The sequence below is a fragment of the Mixophyes fleayi genome, chromosome 1 (assembly GCF_038048845.1).
Source record: "Mixophyes fleayi isolate aMixFle1 chromosome 1, aMixFle1.hap1, whole genome shotgun sequence".
Taxonomy (NCBI): domain Eukaryota; kingdom Metazoa; phylum Chordata; class Amphibia; order Anura; family Limnodynastidae; genus Mixophyes; species Mixophyes fleayi.
In genome coordinates, this window is record NC_134402.1 from 63,042,958 (window position 1) to 63,065,743 (window position 22,786).

Genomic DNA, 22,786 nt, shown 5'->3' on the forward strand with positions numbered 1-22,786 from the left:
GAAGCGAGGATTACATTGACTTGCGGGCATTCATTAGTCTACAAGTAAATGAAGCATGAAGGGCAGTGGTGGGCAACAGGTTGCATGTCGAATCTTCACCTATGGCTGCCCAGCCAGTTACTCCTGGTCTGCTAAGAGAATAAGGCAGATAGAGGGCAGTCGACTTCTGACCCCACGTGACGTTGGGAGGGGGGGAGTCTCGCTGCATAAGGAGGAAGAGGGAGTGCAGTGTGCTCTCACTACTTACTCAGTGAGGTCCTTGGGAAGGATGGAAGAAAACAGGAAGACAGAGTTGCCCATCACTGATGTAGGGTAAGGAAAGGATGAGTACAGATTAGACAACATTCCACTGAGGGCATAGGAGACAATGGGGGACCTGTAGAAGAGTTTGTCCACAGCTGTCTGCGGTTTTTGTGCTTTCACACTCTAATAAAATGCATGGAAAGCACTTGGGTAAAGGACAAATAAGAGTCAGTGGTTCCACTTCCACCATTGCCTTCTACAAACGATAGTAATGTTGTATTGAGAAATGTAGAACACAGCATCCCCTCATGCATTGACATTAGAGATGGGCGGGTCCGGTTCCCCGAGAACCGAACCCACCCGAACTTTGGGTATCCGAGTACCGAGCTGAGCAGCTCGGTCCTCTCCCGCCCGTTCCGAATCCAAATCGAGGCCGAACGTCATCGTGACGTCGTCGGATCTCGGGGCTCGGTTCTCGTGATACTTCAACTTTATAAATACACGCCTCCACAGCAATCCATCGCCATTTGACAGAGGGAGAGAGCAGGGTGTAGTTACAGGCTGATTAGAGCAGGGACAGAGAATACAATATTGTTCTTGCAATTGCTCTAACCAAAATCGCTAGAGAGGAGGATAGAGGTTTATTATTTTTTGTTAATATTTGGCACGCCCCAGTGCTTTTGGGGTGTCCCCCATAATTGTGCATAAATATTTCTGGCTGTCAAAAGTCATATCTGTCAGCAGTATCTACCAAATAATTTTTAGCACTCTCCAGTGGTTTGCGCTCATGATATGACCACATATGATCAGAATGAGCAACCAGGTTCTGTCACCAGTCCTGATGTTAGTGTTCCCAGTACGTCATCTGGCCAAGGCGATGTCAAACAACAGAGTGTTTCCAAATTAGTGCAAAAAACAAAAACCAAATTTTTTTTTACTGTATTGAAGCGAAAAAGAAGTGTAACTGAGCAAAAGTTAAGTAACGATAAAAAAAAAATTGCAAGCATACCATTCTACACACGCAGGGGCAAAGAGAGAATGAGGCCTTCACCTTTGGCTATTAGTGGCAGATCCCAAAAAGTTACCCAGCCTACAATTGGTGCACAACTACTGTTACGCGTCAAAGCCGAGCTGCAAGATAACAGTGAGGCATTAGAGGAGAATGTTTGCTCTGATTCACAAATGACAACAATCCCTGTGGAAAGTCCATCCAACAGTGGGATGTCTAATCGTGAGCATTCTGCTGATGTGTGCCTTAATAGCCCGAGTGTAGCCTGTGATACCCAAATTGAGGATGCCACTTTGGAATTAGAAAAGGATGAGGGGGAGATTTGTGTAGGCGACGAGGGCTCTAATGAGGATGTTGATGAGGATGAGGTTGTTTGTGTAAGGCCTGCACCAGTGGCAGCAGTTCTGGCACGTGACAAGAAAAAGGCCATTGTCATGCCTGGGCATAAAACAAAAAAATCCACTTCTTATGTGTGGAATTATTTCTACCCAAATCCAGACAACAATTGTATAGTCATTTGTAGTGTATGTCAAGCCACAGTCAGTCGAGGGAGGGACCTTAACCATCTTGGAACCTCGTCTATGTTACGCCATTTAACGAGAGTTCATGGCAAAGTGTTGGGAAAAGCTGAAAGTTCTTCCCAAAAAAATACAAGCACTCCATCATCAGCTAAGACCCTCCGCTCACCGACAACCCGACGGCTACAAAATACACCCACCACACCATCCTCATCAATATTCTCAGTAGCGCTCGGAGTTAGCCCGGCATCCCACTTAAGGCTGGATGACTCCTGCACTATTATTGATTCCTCTGAAGAAAGCGTTAATCCCACTGCTGCTGCTGGGGGTGAATCGTCATCCCAGAGACAGGTCAAGCAATTTCTCCTTAAGGGTAGGGTGTCATAGACAGAGTGACCCCAAACTGACTTTGTCCATTTCTCATAATATTGTACAGTCTATAACGGCTGAATTTTTTGGTATTTTATACAAGTGGAGGAGGGCCTAGAGAGACAGAAACCAAACTGGCTTTCTCCATGTCAATTAATATTGTACAGTATATAACGGCTGAATTTTTTTGTATTTTTGACAAGTGGAGGAGGGCCTATAGAGGCAGAAACCAAACTGGCTTTGTCCATTTCAATTAATATTGTACAGTCTATAACGGCTGAATTTTTTGTTTTTTAAACAAGTGGAGGGGGGCCTATAGAGACAGAAAGCAAACTGCCTTTTTCCATTTCTTTACATATTTAACTATAAGTGTAGGGTGTAATATACATCCAAAGACGATGGCTGCATTGCCAATATGCATAGATGGAGAGGAAGACAATCTGTTTTGTGTGTAGAATAAATGAAGGCCTTCCACCGAAGAATTAAACTGTTTTTTGGATGATTTATTACCTCAACAATTAGATTACTTATCTCTAAAACAGTTGGAGCACTAAATTGGGTTATTTTAGGCCCAAAAACATGGATTTTCCAACAAAATAGCAAAACAAAACCAAACAAAACCAAAACCAAAACCAAAACATGCAATGGCGGTTTTGCAAAACCAAAACCAAAACCAAAACCAAAACACGACGGTAATCCAGATCCAAAACCGAATCCAAAACCAAAACACGGGGGTCAGTGACCATCTCTAATTAACATGCACTACCAGAACTATAGATTGTATTGGTAAGAGTGCAACACATGAACAGTGATAGGGAAAATAAGTTAAAAAACAAAATAAAATCCCACATGATTAAAACTACCACTAAAGATGAAGGTAGTTTTAATCACCAATAACCCCTTTTTTAGAGTCCTAAACTTGATCACACAGAAAATCTGTGCAGAGACGGAGTAGCAGCAAATTAATAGGCAAATGCCCTACATTAATACACTAGCAGTTCCCATTCTACTCTGCTTGGGGCTTGTTTGACCTTTTAAAACGTGTTAACTACGTTTCATAAATGTCCTGCAAGAAGCAGGCCAAGCTAAGGCAAACTACTTCTTGCACCAAGATCTCAGGGCACTAGAAATTGATATATTAGGCACCCTTCTTTGAAAGGTATGTGGCTATAGACTGAACACCAGAATTGCAAATTATTTTATTTTGCAGAATGCTTTTACAGTGCCCCCAAATGCTAGCAGGACAACAGCACATAATACTGTCAACGGTAAATCCGCATAGGCCAAGATCCTGCAGTGCTCTAGATGTGTAGCACATATATCCTGTACTGATACAGCCCATCACTGTGCGTAAGAAGAAAAACCAAAAACTTAGCAGCTAGGCCCATCATCCCCACAACATACACTGACTGAAAGTTTATTTCATCACACAGTAAACGACAGTTAGGTCAGATATTGCATTAGTGTGTACACTCCTACCTTCATGTTGTATAGTATAATTTTCTTTGGTTTTATAAACTTCCAAAAATCACAACCACAGAGGGAACGATGTCGGACAAATGTGGAAGTGTGTAAGCAGATCTCTATGGAGTTTACCGAATCGCAATCTTTTCAGCCGATGGTTATGACTTTAAGTCGTTGATAAAATTGTTACAGAAATCGCATCTGCGGTAATTTTCTGCAGTTTGTGCCCAGCTGGGGCAGGGACTGATGTGAATGAATGAATATGCTCTGTAAAGCACTGTGTAATGTGTAGGTGCTATAAGAATAAAGGTTAATAAATAAAAGGTTACATTAAGAGGGTTTTGTAATTACATTCTTATTCCTCTCACCAAACCTAGAGCGACAGTGTATTCCTTTATTTTAAGGTATATTTGCACTTCAGCAAAAGTCCCAGTTAAAGGGAGTCCTTTCCCTCAGCACCCTCTGTCTGTATCTGTGGGGACCCTGCTAGATAAAGGAGCAGGATTTGTATGCAAAATTTGTATTCAATGTTTCTTGCAGGGTCTCTCTCTTGTCCCCTGCACTCCTTGGTCCCATTCACCGAGGGCAGTCAGAGGGTCAGGTCCAGTGAAGCTGTATTTTCTTTCCACAACTTAAGTTAATGGGCTGAAAGTAACTGTGCATATAGTTACGTACCCGGCTTTTCTTCCACTCTTGTTAGGAAAATAGTCATCTCACTAGGTCAGCATGACAGCTGAAACCAGAAAGTAGTTTATGTGTTGTTCAATTCAAACGAAAACGTCAGCAGCTGGGATTATGTCAGAATTGTAGACTTTCACTAAATACTACAATTATCCTATACAGCAAACAAAATTGTTGCTTCACTCTTCTACAAAACTACAGGCTCGGAAAAAAAAAAAGCTCAGGACAGCCCCTGGCACTATTTTTTTGGCCAATGACATAAAAAAAAGAAAAAACACACACACTAGTGTCACAAAACAGGATCAAAATTCACAGCAACTTGCTTTTGTTGTTAGCAAACATTTAAACTACGAGATTACATAACTTTTATCCTCATTTTTTACCATAGTGCAGATATCAACACAAATGTGCATAATTATAACAGATGCAACATATCTTAAAGGATTCTTCCACACAAATCTAAATATTTAGGTGGTATTAGGAGAGATATGTTAAATAAAAAACAGCCACTTATCTGTGCTCTCCCTCAAAGGATACTTCAATGCTTCTAACAGTCTAAACAGGAAATCCTCGCTCCTGCTTATAGCATTTCTGTTTTTACAATTACTAGTGGCGTTGTCAAACAAGTCACAAGAATTGGGGGGGGGGGGGGGGGGGGGAACAACACGCTGGGTGGGCTTTGCACCCTAGACTTGTCATCACACTATATTAAATGTTGAAGTTCCTGGTCAATGTTTGTTAATATAGTGTATGCTTCAACCCAAATGAATTCATTTTTTCAGTATTTGTTATTAGAACAATGTAATAATTATGCAATATTGTGGTATAACACCCACTGTTTTGACATGCCCATCACCACCCATGCAATATACAAACTCTGCCACCTAATATTTGGATCTGGCTCCACATAGATAAGTATAGTTCAAGAAATGTAATTGCTAGTTAGGCAGTGGCCACAAATCGCAGCATATATAGACTCAAAAGGCTCAACCAATCAATACCTAAATCAGAGTCCATTGGATGTCTGTAGGACAGACAAATGCATTAGTGGTGCCCTACTGGATATTTTCAATGTCACCACACACTTGTATGTGTATGTCAAAATCTGACAGACCTAGCCAAAGGCTCGGCCTGATCAACCTATGTATGGCCGGATTCAGTCATCCTCAGTCAAAGCGTGCTTATAAACCAATTCAAACAATAGAGCAAAAATCCTGGAAACAATTATCCAGCAGGGTGATAACTCATCATTTAGTTACAATTATAGACAGTTCTTTTACTAGCTCCATTTAAATATTGCTAGCAATGTATGGGCTGGATAAGATCTACCTATAAATGCTAAATTGAACACAAATAAAACTGCCACTGATTTTAAACGTGAATTTATACCTGGTCTTGAGCACAATTCACATTTGCCTGTATGAAAAAATCATTTGTGACAGCTGGGAAAGGGTTCTATTTTTGGAAACTACATGAAAAGCTGTCTGGAACAAAACAGTAAGAAAAAGTACTACAAAGAGAAGTACAAACATCTAATAAACTGACATTATACTATATCACTTTATGTAAACTTTGTGCTAAACGTTCATACGCCACTATAAAAGGACATGGTTTGTGAGTTTGTACCAGATCCTAATGAGTTAAAATAAATTCAAAAAGGGAGAGAAAAAAAAAAAACTCCAGACCTAAAAACGCTGGCACTGATGCTGCATCCTGTATATAGGCCATATGAATGTCATTTCATTGTTACTAGTCAAAGAAAAAACGCTCAACTGCAATCAAATTGCTGGCCAGCACAGCAGCCAATATTGTTGGCTAAGCAAGCCTGTAAATCTAGGTCCACATAGGTTTTTTTTTGTGTTGCAGAGAACATCCACTGCCAAAAATTCAATCAATTCAGCTGACTTCAAGTTCCCCTCAGAAGTTATATTATCAAAGTTTTGTAAACAGAAACATATTAACAGGGAAATCCAATAAAAATCAATTATCATTTAAATGCCAATAAAGAATAAAACATTATCAGCGGTCAGCGTCATGCAGATGCAGCAAAGATTTTCTTCATATACAATGGTTGACAGAGCAATCAAAAAACAACAAGCATTATATATAGGCAATGAGATGCTGCAATATTTTCTACATCATTATGAATACAGCACATCAAGTACTCATGCGGTCTAGGGAGCCAAAAGAATTTGATAGGGGATACAATAGGAGCCAACTTTTTAAAATAATTGGGGGAGCTCACATTACACACCCCCTTCCCCCATATGGCTGAACAAGTGCCATGCATAGAGCTGCCTCTCTACTATTAAACAACTTTAAAGCTCTGCATTGTTGATTTAATCTCACACTTGACACTATATACAGCAGTGCAGTCACTTGTATAAAAGAGGACAGTGGAGGGAGGAACAGCATTATTTATGGGCAATTCTCCACTTCTGTGCCGGCAACAGATTTTGCTCCAAAAGAACATTTTGTGCTGGTAAAAGTATGTTCCTATCAGATGACTGCAGAGACCATTGCTTGTCCGTGGCAAAGAACAGCTTTAGAAGGAAAAACCTCTATACTGGTATCTGCACCCTCTGATGAATCAACCCACTGCTTTCTGCTCCAGGCAAAGGAATTTCACAAGATTACTGCTCCTGCAAACACGGCCAGAAATCAGAACAGCTAGAATGCAACACACAATACTTGTAATGCGGAATGGAGGCTGATATATATACTTACAGCTGCTGCTCCAGGACTTCAGCAGAGACTTTATGCTGATCTCGAAAAACACAGAATCCTGTAAAGTTAACATTATGCTCCTGGCAGCCAGAGTGAGCAGGTAGTTGGGGCTGTCGGTGTGTTTCCTCTTGCTGGGTCTCAGAGTTGTGGCCCCCCGTGTCGCTGCCTCATTGCCTTGCAGTCTCTCAGTGACGCACACATATGGGAAAATCGCTGCTCAATGCAGAAGGGCTCAGAGAGGGGGGAGGTTGGGGAAAGGAAAAAAAAAAACCTCTCAAGTTTTCTGTCAGGAGGGTCTCAAGGACATTCTCACCTATTCTGCAGTGGAAACATCACGTCACTGAATGGAAACAACCCACAGCATGAATCTGCACGGTGTAGAGAACTTGTTAGTAAACAGACGTAGAGATCCCACAGGCAGATCCCATTAGATCCTGTGTCCCGTTAGTTTTACAAATGTCACAGGGGCTCATATGTCGTCTCCTTGCTACCAGCTGCTGACCACTAACAGTGGTGATCTCTGCAGAAGTCCTTGCTGCGAGCAGAGCATTCCCCCTACACACCCTGGAGATGCTGCCGGCTAATGGGCTGTGAGGGTGATGTAATGAACGGGGCTCTCACTGACTGCTCTGCTAAAGTGGCTTTCCGGATTCTCACCGATGTCCTATGCTTTGTCTCCTAATTGGAGTAATGTAATAAGGTGGTAAGTGTTCGAGGGTCTATATACTCAACAGCAAATCAATGTTGTCCTCCTTACTAATGAAATGCACTTACAAACAGCATATGCTATTACACAGTGGCACCTATAGCATATATATATTTAGCCATCTATGTAGCAGTAGTCAAAGTGGGAGTGTACACATACATATGAAGGATGGCAAACTCATATTTCTTAGTCACCAAGCCATTTACATAAAGTCTGAAAGTAAGGGCAACATTTTCCTTCTTTGCCATTCAGGTTCATCAACCACTTACAACAATGCTGTGATAGATTTAGGGAAGGTGGGACACATATCTGTATAAAATATTGTGCACAGTACAGCAATTGAAAAACCACAGTGCTTGCTCCAGACGTAGCAAAAAAAAAAATGAATCCAGCCTTGCACCCAGCAGAATAGATTCATGTCCATCCTATACAGCCTTTGTCTGCCTACCAAGTACAGTCTAATCCCACACAGCCCCCTGCCCACCATGTACAGCCTGTATCCCACACAGCCCCCTGCCCACCATGTACAGCCTATATCCCACACAGCCCCCTGCCCACCATGTACAACCTAAATCCCACACAGCCCCCTGCCCACCATGTACAGCCTAAATCCCACAGAGCCCCCTGCCCCCCATGTACAGCCTAATCCTACACAGCCCCCTGTCCACCATGTACAGCCTTAATCCCACACAGACCCCTGCCCACCATGTACAACCTAATCCCACACAGCCCCCTGTCCACCATGTACAGCTTTAATCCCACACAGCCTAAATTCCACACTGCCCCCTGCCCACCATTTACAGCCTAAATCCAACACAGAGCCCCCTGCCGACCATGTACAGGCTAATCCCACACAGCCCCCTGCCCACCATGTACAGCCTAATCTCATACAGCCCCCTGCCCACCATGTACAGCCTAATCCCACACAGGCCCCTGCCCACCATGTACAGCCTAATCCCACACAGCCCCCTGCCCACCATGTACAGCCTAATCCCACACAGCCCCCTGCCCACCATGTACAGCCTAATCTCACACAGCCCCCTGCCCACCATGTACAGCCTAATCTCACACAGCCCCCTGCCCACCATGTACAGCCTAATCTCACACAGCCCCCTGCCCACCATGTACAGCCTAATCCCACACAGCCCCCTGCCCACCATGTACAGCCTAATCTCACACAGCCCCCTGCCCACCATGTACAGCCTAATCCCATACAGCCCCTTGCCCACCACACACACTTATTACTATTCTCCTGAACACAGCCCCAGGCTTATTAAAGCAATTCTGGAGGAAGCCATTTTTTGTACTGAACCAATAACCAATAATATGCAGGCTAACCGTTCACTAGACAGTTTATGTGCTAAAGCAATATTCACGACAATACCTATCCGTTTTTCTAGGAAAAATGACATCACTCAGGCACAAAGTGATGCATCAATGAGGTTACTGGTTCCTATGAAAATATATAGGCATAGTCTTCTAGTTTGTGTATTCAACTGGTGCACCGTTAAACTGAAATACAAGCCATATAAATTCAATATATTTCAGTGTTTTGTGCCTCAGTGATGTCACTACTTCATTGGAAAATGAACAGGCAATGCCATGAATACTGTTTTAGCATATAAACTGTTTAGGCACTAGGAACACAAAAGATTATAGATTATAAGTGTATTTTTTGGTGCAGACCACCTTAAATCTGTCACCTTCCACAGTAATTGCTGGCGATGCCTGGAATCTAGCAATAGATAACTCCACACTGTGCATGTGATAGGAAATAATTCACTATTTAGGTCACCATCCCTAAAGTAGGGAGAACGACTTGAATGCCAAAGTCAGCAAATGGAGTTGTATAATAAAAACTCCTCTCCGTAACACTACAAAATAAAATTCATCTGATTTTTAATAAATAAACAAAGGAAACTCTCTCGTGCAAGGTGGGTTTGTTTTTATATACATATATTTTTGCCACAATTGTACACTGTATTTAGCAAAATAATGTTCCACAGGCAGTAAGCATGACAATGTGTCACTATAAAGTGGACATGCCACTATGAAGTACGATTTCTAACTCAGTAGTACATCAACCACTACATATATACCAAACAGATACATTGGTTACAGAAATGTATTTTCCTTTTAACACGTGCAAGTAGGAAACGTTTAGACATTCTAGAAGTTAATTTTTTTCAACTTGCACGTAGAATGATGTTTCAGGCTAGTTTAAGTCTGTTTCACTTTGAAAACATTACAAAACAAATACTTATGGGACTCTAAAGCGTTCAGCAAACCAAGGCAACCCCAACATTTCCTTTCAATTTACTGCATATTGACTACCCAAGATAATTCATATTGCTCATAGCTAGGAATTTAAGTTGCCTTCTACCTGCAGATTACTTTAAGATCACTGCTTGCACATACTATCTTTCACCTGTTACTTGAGTCTTTTCTTTCTGTATTCCTTCTGTGCCTTTCAGCCATGTATTTACAGCACCAGGAAAATGTATTTATTTTTGTTGTTCTAGGACAACACAAAGCTGCTGTCTGGATACGACTGTATCCAATGCAGACAGTATTCCAGGGCAACACAAGTAAACAGCTCTGCTTGGTGACGATGAGCATTAATGGGCAGGCAGACTTTCACCTGCGGACTCCAGTTCCATGCCTACTGTTCGGACTGCTATCGAACAAGACAGTACCGAGACTAAGCATCATGTGATTGCAGCAACCAATTCCACATGACGTGACCGCAAGAAGAGGGAGTGCAGTGCACCACATGATCGCCTTCCTCTGATCCGGACTGGTAAGTGCTCTTTAAGGGCTGGTTGGTATGAATTGGTTGTTATTAATTGTTAATTAATGGCCATTGGCTGTTTATTAGGGTCACTAGTGAATTAGTAGTGAAAGGTAAGAGCATGTAGGGGATTTGAGAAACGTGGGAAGACTGCAGGGAGAAATATTTGTATTTTTAGGCATGGGCAGATATACATATGGTAGAGGGAGAAGAATGGTGCAGAGTAAGAGGAAGGAGGCGAGTGTGGTTAAAGATGTTTTACCAGATTACAGAGAGGAAGAGTAACGCGCGGCCCAGTTAAAGGTCGGAGGCCACTTCAAGTGTATCAGGTTGCCCTTCTCATATAAATGCATGGCTGTAAAGCACAGAATGGATCTAAACAAAATCTATAACAAAGGTTTTCAGGATGACACTTGTCATCTGGCAGTCATCAACCCTATTTCCCCCAAACACCACATAAGTCAGTGGATCCCAAACTTTCTCAGTTTGAGGCACTATTAGGGTCTCAATTTTTTCAAGGCACCCCATAGCCAAAATAATTACCAAGTAGTCACCCGCCTTGCTTACCACCGGCCCTGGCACCCCTGAGATCACCGTGGTACCCCAGGGAGCCGTGGCACACAGTTTCGGAACCACTGACATAAGTAATATATATGTATTAATATGTATTTGTTATGTGACATAGATTAAACTGGACTATGTCATGAACCAAATCACTGGGTGCCAGACTATTAATGCTAGATTTAAAGAGGAAAGAAATCATCTCCATTTTTATTACACAAAGAATCATGTACCTCGCTCAGGCAATTTGTAAAGATACGCAGCAGAAATCATTAAGCACAGATGGGTTGAATGCTCAGACATATAGTAAAATGATTTCAAGAGCTCATAACTGAGCACCATGACTTCTACTGCTTCATTAGCAACTGCTGTCAGCCAACTGTCCTGTACTACAACAATGGTTCTTGTACTTGTGTAGTGCCGCCAAGTATTCTCCATAAGACCATTCACATCGGAAAGCAACCGCAAACATTTCCCTCCTAATTACTGTCAAGGACATGTTGTCTGAAAGCGTTGGTAGAAAATAAAAGCCAAATATTTTGTGCAGTAACAGAGTTCAACAAAAGTGTTTACAGAAATGTTACAAAATGACTCAAACAATTGTGTCCCAATGCTGCTGAAATCCCAATTGCTGGAAGTTCATTGTGTTCACAGGTTGGTGGTACATACTCAACTTGACTTTACCAAAGAGTGCACCCTGCACCCCCAATAACCCATTACACCGCGGTTTTAATATTTAATAAACTTGAATAAATATATTTCATAAAACTATTTGAAAATATAGAATCATTAACATTAGTTCCTGCCCCACTGGTGCTTACAGTCTAAATTCCCAACCATGAAACGGACGCACACCCTGTGATTTTGGATAAAATGTAGCTTTTAGGGCAGAAAGTAAATGTGTTTTGGTCCTCCTGCTGCACAGCATTCCAACATCATCTTGGTTTTTTTTTTGTTTTTTTTAGGCTTAAGTCTTTCACCTTTTAAATGTAAAAGCAAAAAAATAACCCCATAAAATAGTTAAAGTCTAAGGAGGACAAACCATAAAACTTAAGTTTAGATTCCAGTGTCCGAGCAGCAAACATACTGCCTAGTGCACTGTGCAAGCGTGACTATACAGCACAGGGGGGAAAAAGCATTGCCTATATGCAAATGCAGTGACTCAGCATGACAGTTGTCCTGCATAGCATATTGCTCCTTCCTCCCCAGTGGCTTCCTTCATTCAGCTTCCCGGCCTCACGAGCACTCACAAGGTAAGGGAGATGCGACGTAGGGAGGACGTCGTCCAGAAATGTGAATAGAACAATAAGCAGGACGACTCTCTAGCCAAGTCACTGCATTTACATAAAGGGCACGCTGTTACTGAGCACAGAAAAACAGGGGGGTGGGGGTTGTTTTACACTTATCTAGTGCACTAGGCTCTATCTAAAATGCATTGGCTCAAAAGGACCAGTTCCTATTTAATGGAATACTGAATTTCTAGCAATAATAAATAATTAAAAAAAACTACTTGGCTTCTGTGGCTAGCCATGTTGTGATGTACACGTATGTAATGTGCAAACAAGGTACCTCTTCTTTTTTTTTTTTTCTAATTTTTTATTTTAAGTGGTCAATCAAGAAAATACAGACAGCAAAATGATAACACTGTGTAGCATGCACAGTAAAATCACAACAGTTATTGTGGGGTAGGACCACAAAGATAAGCACTGTAAGTATTTAGAGGATAAGTAGGGTGTTTTGAGCCTATAGCAGAGGGGGAGATATGTGTCGGGAAGAGTTAGGGTCATCGCACATGGGTCAGGTCGGAGGACGTGGAGCGTTGAGGGCGGAAGGTGTGTTCCACGGCTAGCCATGGAGCCCATACTTGACTGAAGACGTGGCCTCTATCGTGGAGGTAGTACGTAATCTCCTCCATAGCAGCCACGTGCCAAATCTGCTTCTTGAGAGCCAAAAGGTGAGGTCTTTTTCCAATTAAGGGCTATGAGTGATTTGGCTGCTGTCAGGATGTGGGCAGTTAATTTCTTGGAGAATTTGTCCAGGTCTTGGGGAGGGTAACATAAAAGAAATATCCAGGGATCTTTCGGGATAGGGGCTTCAAAAAGGGTATTTATGAAACTATGGACTGAATCCCAGAAGGTGGTGATAATCGGGCAAGACCACCAAATATGAAACATCGTACCCCTTTGGCCACAGTCCCGCCAACAGCAGGGCGAGGAAGAGGGAAACATTCTATGGAGTCTTGTGGGAGTGTAATACCAACGGTAATAAATTTTGTAAGAGGTTTCCTTGAGTTTAGTTGATATAGAGCATTTAGCTATCCCCAGTCTCATGTCCTCCCAAGCCTCTTTATCCGGGGGAGGACCAAGGTCCTTTTCCCACTCGTCTTCATGAGGGTTTGGAGAGGGAAGGGCAGAAGTGAGAAGAATGCTATATATTTGAGAAATCATGCCCTTGTCCAAGGGATGTTTTCTACAAAGAGATTCAAATGGAGTAAGGTCCCTAAGAACATAGGTTGGTGGCAGGGATCGCAAGAAATGATTAATTTGGAAGAATTCAAAGGGGCTGAGGATTTGGGACGGGGATTGGGGTTGGAGACCCGCTAGCGAAAGCCAGCGGCCCTGTTTGGAAAAATCTACTGGAAATTTAAGCCCTGCACGAGACCAGTTACGGTGGATTGTAGAGACAGATCCGGGAGGGAACACCGGGTTATGCCAGATGGGGGTTAAAGGAGGTATTGCAGTTGAAAGTTTTAGTTTGAAGGAGTTGGAATCCCAGAGCATAGCATCAAATTTGATAGAAGGCAGTGCTCTAACAGCAGGGGGGGGCGACGGGCGGGAGATACGCCCCAGAGAGAGGAGAAATCGAGCAGGCTTAGATGGGCCGATTCTATATCAAGCCATGCAGTGGAGCCAGAGGGAGCGTAGGAGGCAACGATTTGCGAAAGGTGGGATGCCAAATAGTATAATTTGATGTCGGGAAGGCCTCTTCCTCCTCCAGGGATTGGTCGTTTTAAGATATTGGATGAGACTCTAGGAGGTCTATGGTTCCAAATAAAGCGGGTGAGTGCCTTCTGGATGGCAAGGAAAGAGGCAGGGACAGCTACCGGAAGGGTTTGGAAGAGGTACCGCCATTTGGGGAGTATGTTCATTTTGACAGCTATGATCCTGCCGAGCCACGAAATAATAAGGCGGTTCCAGGAAGTCAGGTCTGATTGCGTCTTGGAGAAAAGGGGTAGGAAATTCTCACGAAAGAGGAGGTCATAGCGAGAAGTGAGGAAAACCCCCAGGTATTTGATCTTCCTGTTCTGCCATTTGAAATTAAAGTTAGCCCGGAGGAGCTCGGTATCCCGAGGAGAAACGTGAAGCAGCATGGCCTCTGACTTGGTGTAGTTTATCTTATAGCCCGAAACATCGCTGTAGTTCTGAAGGATGGCATATAGGTTGGGCAAGGAGATCCCCGGTTGGGTAAGTGATAGGAGGATATAGTCTGCAAAGAGTGAGATCTTGGAGTTCGTATTACCCACCTTGACGCCCTGTATGCTAGGATTAGACCTAATTTGGGAAGCAAGAGGTTCAATTATCAGAGTAAATATCAGAGGGGAAAGGGGGCAATCCTGTCGTGTTCCATTTCGAATGGAGAATGATTCTGAGGGAGTGCCATTAATCAGGACTTTAGCAGTAGGGGTGGTGTATAATGCTAGGACGCCAGTGAGGAAGTCGCCAGCGAAGCCGAACGACTCGAGCCGCTTTCATAAAGTCCCAAGAGATCCTGTCAAATGCTTTTTCAGCATCCAGAGAGAGCATAATAGTTGGGGATCTCCTTGAATTTGTAATATGGATGATGTCAATGGCACGTCTGGTATTGTCCCTCGCCTGGCGTCCCGGGATAAACCCTACTTGGTCAAGGTACCTCTTCTTTACACAAAGTATGAGGTCTTCGAAAAAGGTAAGAAGCAGCCTTTAAGAAGTCTGCACGTCAGATATTCTAGAGAATAATTAAGGACTGTAACATTTTAACATAAAGTCAGTGGACACAGTGTTCTATAATAATTTTGTATTTTATATTGATAATCTAGTCATTGCTTATAATACTTTAAAACACTGTTATTGTTATATACCAATTGGATTAATTTAGTCAAATCTCTATTATTTTTACATCTATAAAATTTCATTATTTGACTTTTTATCTTGTTATGATATCTTCCATATTTTATACATTTGTATAAAACAGTTATTTATTAGTTTTCGTGGCATGTCAATTTATTTTTTAACAAGACTATTTCTGACATTGGCAACATTTTGAAGTGCCTCCTATTGTTATATACATTTGTTATATACATTATTTTCATTGCAATATCCAGAGATAACTGAACAAGGTCGCTCTCTTGCTCCTTTCATCTGTTAGCCCCATGAGATTTACCAAAGCATGAAAATAAAAAAAAAAAGTAAAATGTCATCATCTTCCATAGGGAATCAAGACGATCTTAATGACCATCTACGTGCTCTTAAAGAGGCCGAAAATACTGTTACTTTGCCGGGTTTTGTACAATAGCTAAAAGCACAGCAGTGGAAGTAAAGTGCACTCTACAGCAAGGAAAATATGCAAATCCTTCTCTAATAGCCTTGAGTCCTGTAAGGCTCTTGTGAAAGCGTTTTCTATTCTTCACAATTTCATGTAAGTAACCAACATGTTCCGTGGCACACTGTACAGCGGAGTATAATTACCACATAGCCATAGAAGGTGCTGAATGTATTTACTGATGGATGGAACACTCTGACAATCTTAGGAATTGCTGTTAGAACAAAATGGTTTACAAAGTGTTCTTCTCTACAAAGAGCCATGTCCAGGGACCTACAGTGAAAACCCACCACAGAGTACAATAGGAATGTCAGAAGAGTGACTTGTATTTATATTACATTACATGTGATGACATTACAGCTATCTGTGCCCAGTGCAAACATACAGTAGTTGCATTTCAATGCCTATATAGTGAAAGCTATAAAGGATCCTAGGGCCTGATTCATTAAGGATCTTAACTTGAGAAACTTCTTATTTCAGTCTCCTGGACAAAACCATGTTACATTGCAAGGAGTGCAAATTAGTATTCGGTTTTGTACATAAGTTAAATACTGGCTGTTTTTTCATGTAGCACACAAATATCAACTTTAAATTTCAGTGTACAAATAAGCTATCAAGTATTTGTGTGCTACATGAAAAAACAGCCAGTATTTAACTTATGTGCAAAACAGAATACTAATTTGCACCCCTTGCATTGTAACATGGTTTTGTCCAGGAGACTGAAATAAGAAGTTTCTCAAGTTAAGATCCTTAATGAATCAGGCCCCTAGTCCCAACAGCTGCTACAAGTAAATATCAAATTGACCCTAGTCTGTGTGTCTGTCTGTGTATGTTAGGGAATTTAGACTGTAAGCCCAATGGGGCAGGGACGGATGTGAGTGAGTTCTCTATACTGCGCTGCGGAATTAGTGACGTTATATAAAATAAATGGTGATGATGAAGTAAATGAATCAATTAAGTTTTAGAATAAGACCTAGTTCAGTTATTATACATTCATAGAAGGCCATAAACACAATGCTTAAGGATAACTCAAAGTCCTTGTACACTTATGAATAGAACAGTCACGTTTAATAATGATGTAAGTAATCCATGTAAGAAAGAATAATGCGCATGTTTATACACAGACACACGCTGGAAGAAAAGAACAAATATAAGTGTTCATGTTTAAAGTAAAACCGTGGACTGGTGCACTGTTCTTTGCCACAATACCTATATGAGAAATTCCAAAGATCAGCACAACTCAAGCCTTATCTAAAAGGTATATCCTTGTATAGCCATGCACCAATGATATCATAAATCCCCCTAAAAATCAGTGTAGCATAAACTCCTATAAATTGCAAATACAGATGCTGACAATACAACTTGTAGGTTTTAAATTACAACAGGTATTTGTCACTGTGCGGCTATTTCAGTGGACCATCAAACCACACAGGAGCTAACCCACAAGTGTAGCAAAGACAGTAAAGGCACCATATGCAATTGAAACCATGTACAAGATATAGGGGTATATTTACTAAAGTGCAGGTTTGAAAAAGTGGAGATGTTGCTGATAGCAACCAATCAAATTCTAGCTGTCATTTTGTAGAATGTGCTAAATAACTGAAAAATAGAATCTGATTGCTTGCTATAGGCAACATCTCCACTCTTTCAAACCTGCAGTTTAGTAAATCTAGCACATAGACTACAATCATCCAGTCTCCTAGTGATCCTCTACTCTCACTCCACCAATACACCAACATCCAACAGGACACCAAAAAGCAGCTCACTGGTGTGTACGATTCAAAGCGTGTTTATATATACACAGGAAGAAGGGAATGAGTGTGTAAATGAATATTCACCGGTTTCAGATATATACAGGGTGATTCAAAAGTCGCAGTACACCCTTTTATTTCAAAAACTCTACAGGAAATTGGGAAACCTGAATACTCCAGTAAGGTATGAGTGACGTGGTCTATCTTTTACGGTATGTACCAAACATGGGCGCCATCTTGAAACCGGCCAATCGGCCCAATTCCTGTAGAGTTTTTTAAATAAAAGGGTGTACTGCGACTTTTGAATCACCCTGTATGTATATATATATATATATATATATATATATATATATATATATATATATATATATATATATATATATATATACACACATACACATATATATATATATATATATATATATATATATATATACACACACATATACATATATATACATATACACACACACACACGCATATAATAAAAAAAAAAAAAAAAATCACTAAATATGCCTTAACATGCGTTTAACCAAAAAGTACCGAACAGCCCAACACAATTGAAATTCATCAGCTTTCAATTTCTAAACGCCCTTCCAAGCATACACAGGAGTGTTACATCTAAATGCATGAGAACAGAAAATCCTGTATCACACAAAATTCCAGCCACCTCCCAGATGCCCAGCTCTCATTAATCCCTCAGCACGTTATTAAACAGACAACCCATTTCCTGAGGAACCACTGGAGACTAAACTTCATCACTATCGCTTATAAAGGCAAATATTATGACAGTGTAACACAGACACTGCACTCTACTAAACACCAGCTAAATCCCAGGGCCTGCTCTCTCGCAGCTGACATCTCACATCATCTCCCAACCTGGCCTGTAACATCGTGTAACCAAGGATAAAACCACGTGGTCGCAAACAAGATTTCATGCCTGGAAGCATTCTGCCAAGAACAAAATTCCTCGCATTGTCAAGTGTATGAAAGAATAACAGCAGCCAGAAAACACTATTTAAAGACTGGAAGGGTTATATATAAAAGCGTGGGTGCACAGACAATATTGGGTTTTTCTGAGGACTGTGGTTATCTTGGCACTGCCCCACACATCTGTAAATAACTTATGCTAGTAGTACATATAGTACATGTATTTTAATACAAACTACAAGTGGAGTGGGATGGAAAAATCCATGCAAGATGATGAAACCTCTGCTCGCAATGTAAGGAAATAATCATAAAGAATCCAGGCCATCATTTCACTGGGAATGAGTGACATCATTGAGCCACGAGGCACCGTCATTTCATGCCTCAGGGACTTGATATACTGCTATTGCATTCTAATTATTACTAGTTCAGCCCATAAATTGGCTGCCAGCACTATGTGTGGACAACACATACCCTTCCAGTCACAACATCAGATGCTATATATACTAAAGCAACAACTAGACAGCAAACAAACGTGCTTCACAGTATACTTAACTCATTCCACGTTTGCTGTGGAGTTTAACAGATTAAACCGACAGAATTTGGTTTTAAGTGTTCCATCTGGAAATCCCATTCCAAGCCCAACCGCACCACAGTAGAATGAAACGATGGTCGTCGACCAAACTCTCTATATTAGAGGCAATTTATGAAGATCAGCTTTGAACCCACTGAGCACCTTGATTGTCGCAAAAGCACAGACATTTCCCCTGGGGGCAATAAAAGTATGGAGTAGCAAGATGGAGTCATTTGCATGGAGCAAAACTTTGCTCAAGCAAAAGGCAGGAGTTGGGTGGAGTCCTGGGGGTAAATCTATCAAGCTGAGGGTTTGAAAAAGTGGAGATGTTGCCTATAGCAACCAATCAGATTCTAGCAATTGATAACTAGAGTCTGATTGGTTGCCTATAGGCAACATTTCTACTTTTTCAAACCAGCAGCTTGATAAATTTACCCCCAAGTGTTCAGGTCAATCACAAATGTTTTCCAATATGGACCACTTTAGGGAATAGTATTTTACATAGCGCCAATCATATTTGCAGCGCTCTACAGAGAATATGTAATCACACACATCAGTCACATGATGTCCCAGCCGCATGTGCATTATGTAGGACCAACGTAGCAAAGTTAGCACTCCGTGGTCTCAATTTCATTAATTACCCCAACCCTAACAGGACAAGAGGTCAGGGAAAACCAGAGTGCTTTTCTGTTTTTTGGGTGGCTGGTAAGAGGGTGGGGAAATACGGTTATCTGCAAAAACCGCAAAGAGACACCAGCCTCTCACGCTGGGACCGGTTGAGGGGGTGGAGTGGGGATGTCAGGGGAGGACACTGTCCATTTTTACTATTCATCACTGTACATAGGGACTAGCAAAAGCACAACTTTAAGATTGCATCACCAGAATTACTGCAAAAAAGCCTGCGGCAACATTGCATTTGTGCAAGCTTTCAATGTAAAATATGCTTGGCATACATGAAGTTTATCCTGACACTGGGAGAAGTTTTATATTATATTATATTATAATCTCCCAGTCCTGGCACTCAGTTTAAATATGCAGAAAAAGTAAAAAATAAACAAAAAACAAAAACAAAACATCCCATACAAGCCAGCACTCAAGAACTTGGTGTTTAATTATCCATATTCCAAAATTTCTTTGTATAACTTGCATCAGGAATGCATCATATATATGTTCATGCAGACGGTCCGCACAGTTGTTGAAAATGGGCCAAAAAGATGAAAAGGCCAAGATGATGTTAAGCAGTCCTGATGGTTTGCTGAGGTGCTCTCAGATGTTCTCTTCCAAAGGCAACGTATAAACAAGGATTACCCTGGGGTATTCTGGGAAAACAAACTATGCCAGCCAAGTCACACATTACTAGGGCAATGGGACAAGATATGTGCTGCTATTTACCAAGCACAGCTTGCAGTGCCAGGCAGTAAGAGCCACAGAATTCAGACCATTCCGACACTTAGTAAAGGATCAGTCGCAAAGTATTCTCATGCTTAACTGAATGAAAGAGTTCTTTTAAAACAATTTGCATAATGGCCTCCATGACAGAAAGGTTTTGTGGTAAAAAGTCTGGTCAATTTTGCAGTTTTGCATTTATACAGAGAAATGAAAATGAATAAATATATATTTATTTGCATATATAGATAACCAAAATATAGAAATCTGGTATAATATGTGTCAAGGCTCAAAAGGCACAGTATAAATGCAGGTCGCACTGAAGAGTCCATAGTCTAAAGCTGGGGACACACTATATAATCAGCTATTTATATAGCGCCACTAATTCTGCAGCGACTGTACAGAGAACTCACATCAGTCCCTGCCCCCATTCAAGCTTACAGTCTAAATTCACCAACATACGCATACACACACACCATGAGAGACTAAGGTCAATTTCATAGCAGCCAATTAAACACGGGCAGAACATACAAATACACAGATAAGGCCATGGTTGGGAATCTAACTCATGACCCGAGTGCAGTGAGGCAAAAGTGCTAACCACTAAGTCACCGTGCTGCCCATAAAACTACAGTCATTTCATGCAATTATCGTGCAGATCACGCGATAAATGACCATTTGGTCAGATATTGCATTAGTGTGTACTCGCCAATGATCATGTTTTATCGCACCAAAGCACATCGTATCATTTGATTTGGTTTTCTAAACTTCCTAAAAATCACAATCAACGATGGAACGATGTCAGGCAAATATGGAAGTGTGTACGCACTCAACCAGCAGAGTAGGTAGATCTCTTTAGAGTGTGCAGGGCCACGATCTTTTCAGCAGAGATCGGGAAGACAAGGTAAATTGTGTAGGTGTGTACACATGAATCTGCATGCTCGTCGGCAGTCATTTTGCTTAGTATGTACCCAGCTTTAGACTAATACCATCAAGACTTCATTGAGTAAACACTGTAGAAGAAAAACAATCCCAAATTCAAAGACTGGACAAAGGTAAAACGAAATAAATACTAAACAAAATATCATTGCTCTCAAAATAACCCTGAAATCTGAACCCAATTTGGATCTACAAAATAAAATTACTTGGCAAAATAAAATTTATTGTATAACCTGGCTATGAATTTCAAATTGCACAAGATAAATAAAACTTTTCGTCAAGCTACAAGGATTAAATAACATTTACCATTTTAACGAGAGTAGGCACCTTCATAATGCACACACAATGATGGATGCTTGATGTTGTAGCGAGAAAATATGGTGTTCTGAGGTGCGTGATATGGATTATTTAATATTCTACCAAACTGTATTACAGCAACAGGTTAAATAAACATGTTTCTAACAAGCCTGTTGCTTGGCATATGTTGAGCTGGGATCCTTCAATATGTCTCCACGGTGACGGTCTTTGTATTTTAATACTCACAATTCCTATGTTGATGCTTGCCGCCATCTGTTCTTTTCCACTCCGTTACTTAAAAAGTAATATAAAAAGCAATGCCAGACAGGATGATTCAGCCAAGGTCCCGTTCCCAGAGAGTGCTAGCACAACACAGGGAATCTCACGGGCAACATAATACAAGTCTAGTTTAAAGCAATGTGCTGGGAGTTGACTGGGATTGCGCAAGATATGGTGGATACGGGGTAGATAGACAAGATGAGGGTTACCAAAACTAGGGAAGCTTAGAATAAACATTTTGCCAACACAGATTTTTATTTCCATTGTGAATGTCTAGCATAAAACAAATGCCACATTCTGTGAATTGTGTTTAGCAATCCACAGGCCTAAAGCATTTACATTTTTAGGATTTGAGAGTTATTTTAAAAACTTGAAGGCAAACATGAATCTTGGCGCTATGCAAGCTTCCAGTTAGAGATACTTGTTTAAGTTGTGGAGTAATCAAAGCATACATGTGTGATACATGCACACAGAGAAGGCAGCAATTCTGAGAGATGAACCAACATTCACCAGAAAACAAACCAACAATTGACTAGGGACTGGAGATATTATTGAGGCAGGAAACTGTTAGAGAAAAAATAAGCTCGCGCTCGGTATTTCCAATATTATATATGGCACCAGCTGCATGGCAATATTAATGCCCATTATATATATATATATATATATATATATATATATATATATATATATATATATATATATATATATATATATATATATATATATACACACATACATATACACACACATATACATATATACATACGCACACACACACTGCATATCTGTGTATCTAGCAAAATTAAAACATGAGGTATCCGTTCATATTTTGATCAAAACATTTAAGCCTGCATACCAATGTCAAGGGCACCTGATTATATGCAGGTCCTACACTGACCTATATGCTTTCAACATCATTAAAATGCAGTTAAAATCAGATGCAGTCATCTCCCAGGTATAGGGGTTAACATCTAGTAAGGGCTGGC

The 22,786-nt window shown here is 40.9% G+C and overlaps 1 protein-coding gene across 10 annotated transcripts in view; it reads right to left on the minus strand.

Annotated features, from left to right (window-relative positions):
- The window catches only part of FRYL (FRY like transcription coactivator), a 221,377-nt gene that overhangs the window by 145,207 nt on the left and 53,384 nt on the right, over window positions 1–22,786 (minus strand). For 3 of the 10 annotated variants that reach the window (XM_075195478.1, XM_075195444.1, XM_075195436.1), the window contains exon 1: window positions 7,012–7,577. The exons of the other annotated variants lie outside the window; for them this stretch is intronic. In XM_075195478.1, coding sequence (XP_075051579.1) covers window positions 7,012–7,084 — 73 coding nt within the window. In that variant the 5' untranslated portion in view covers window positions 7,085–7,577. Of the gene's footprint in view, window positions 1–7,011; window positions 7,578–22,786 lie in introns of those variants that run through there. 10 annotated transcript variants of the gene reach the window in all.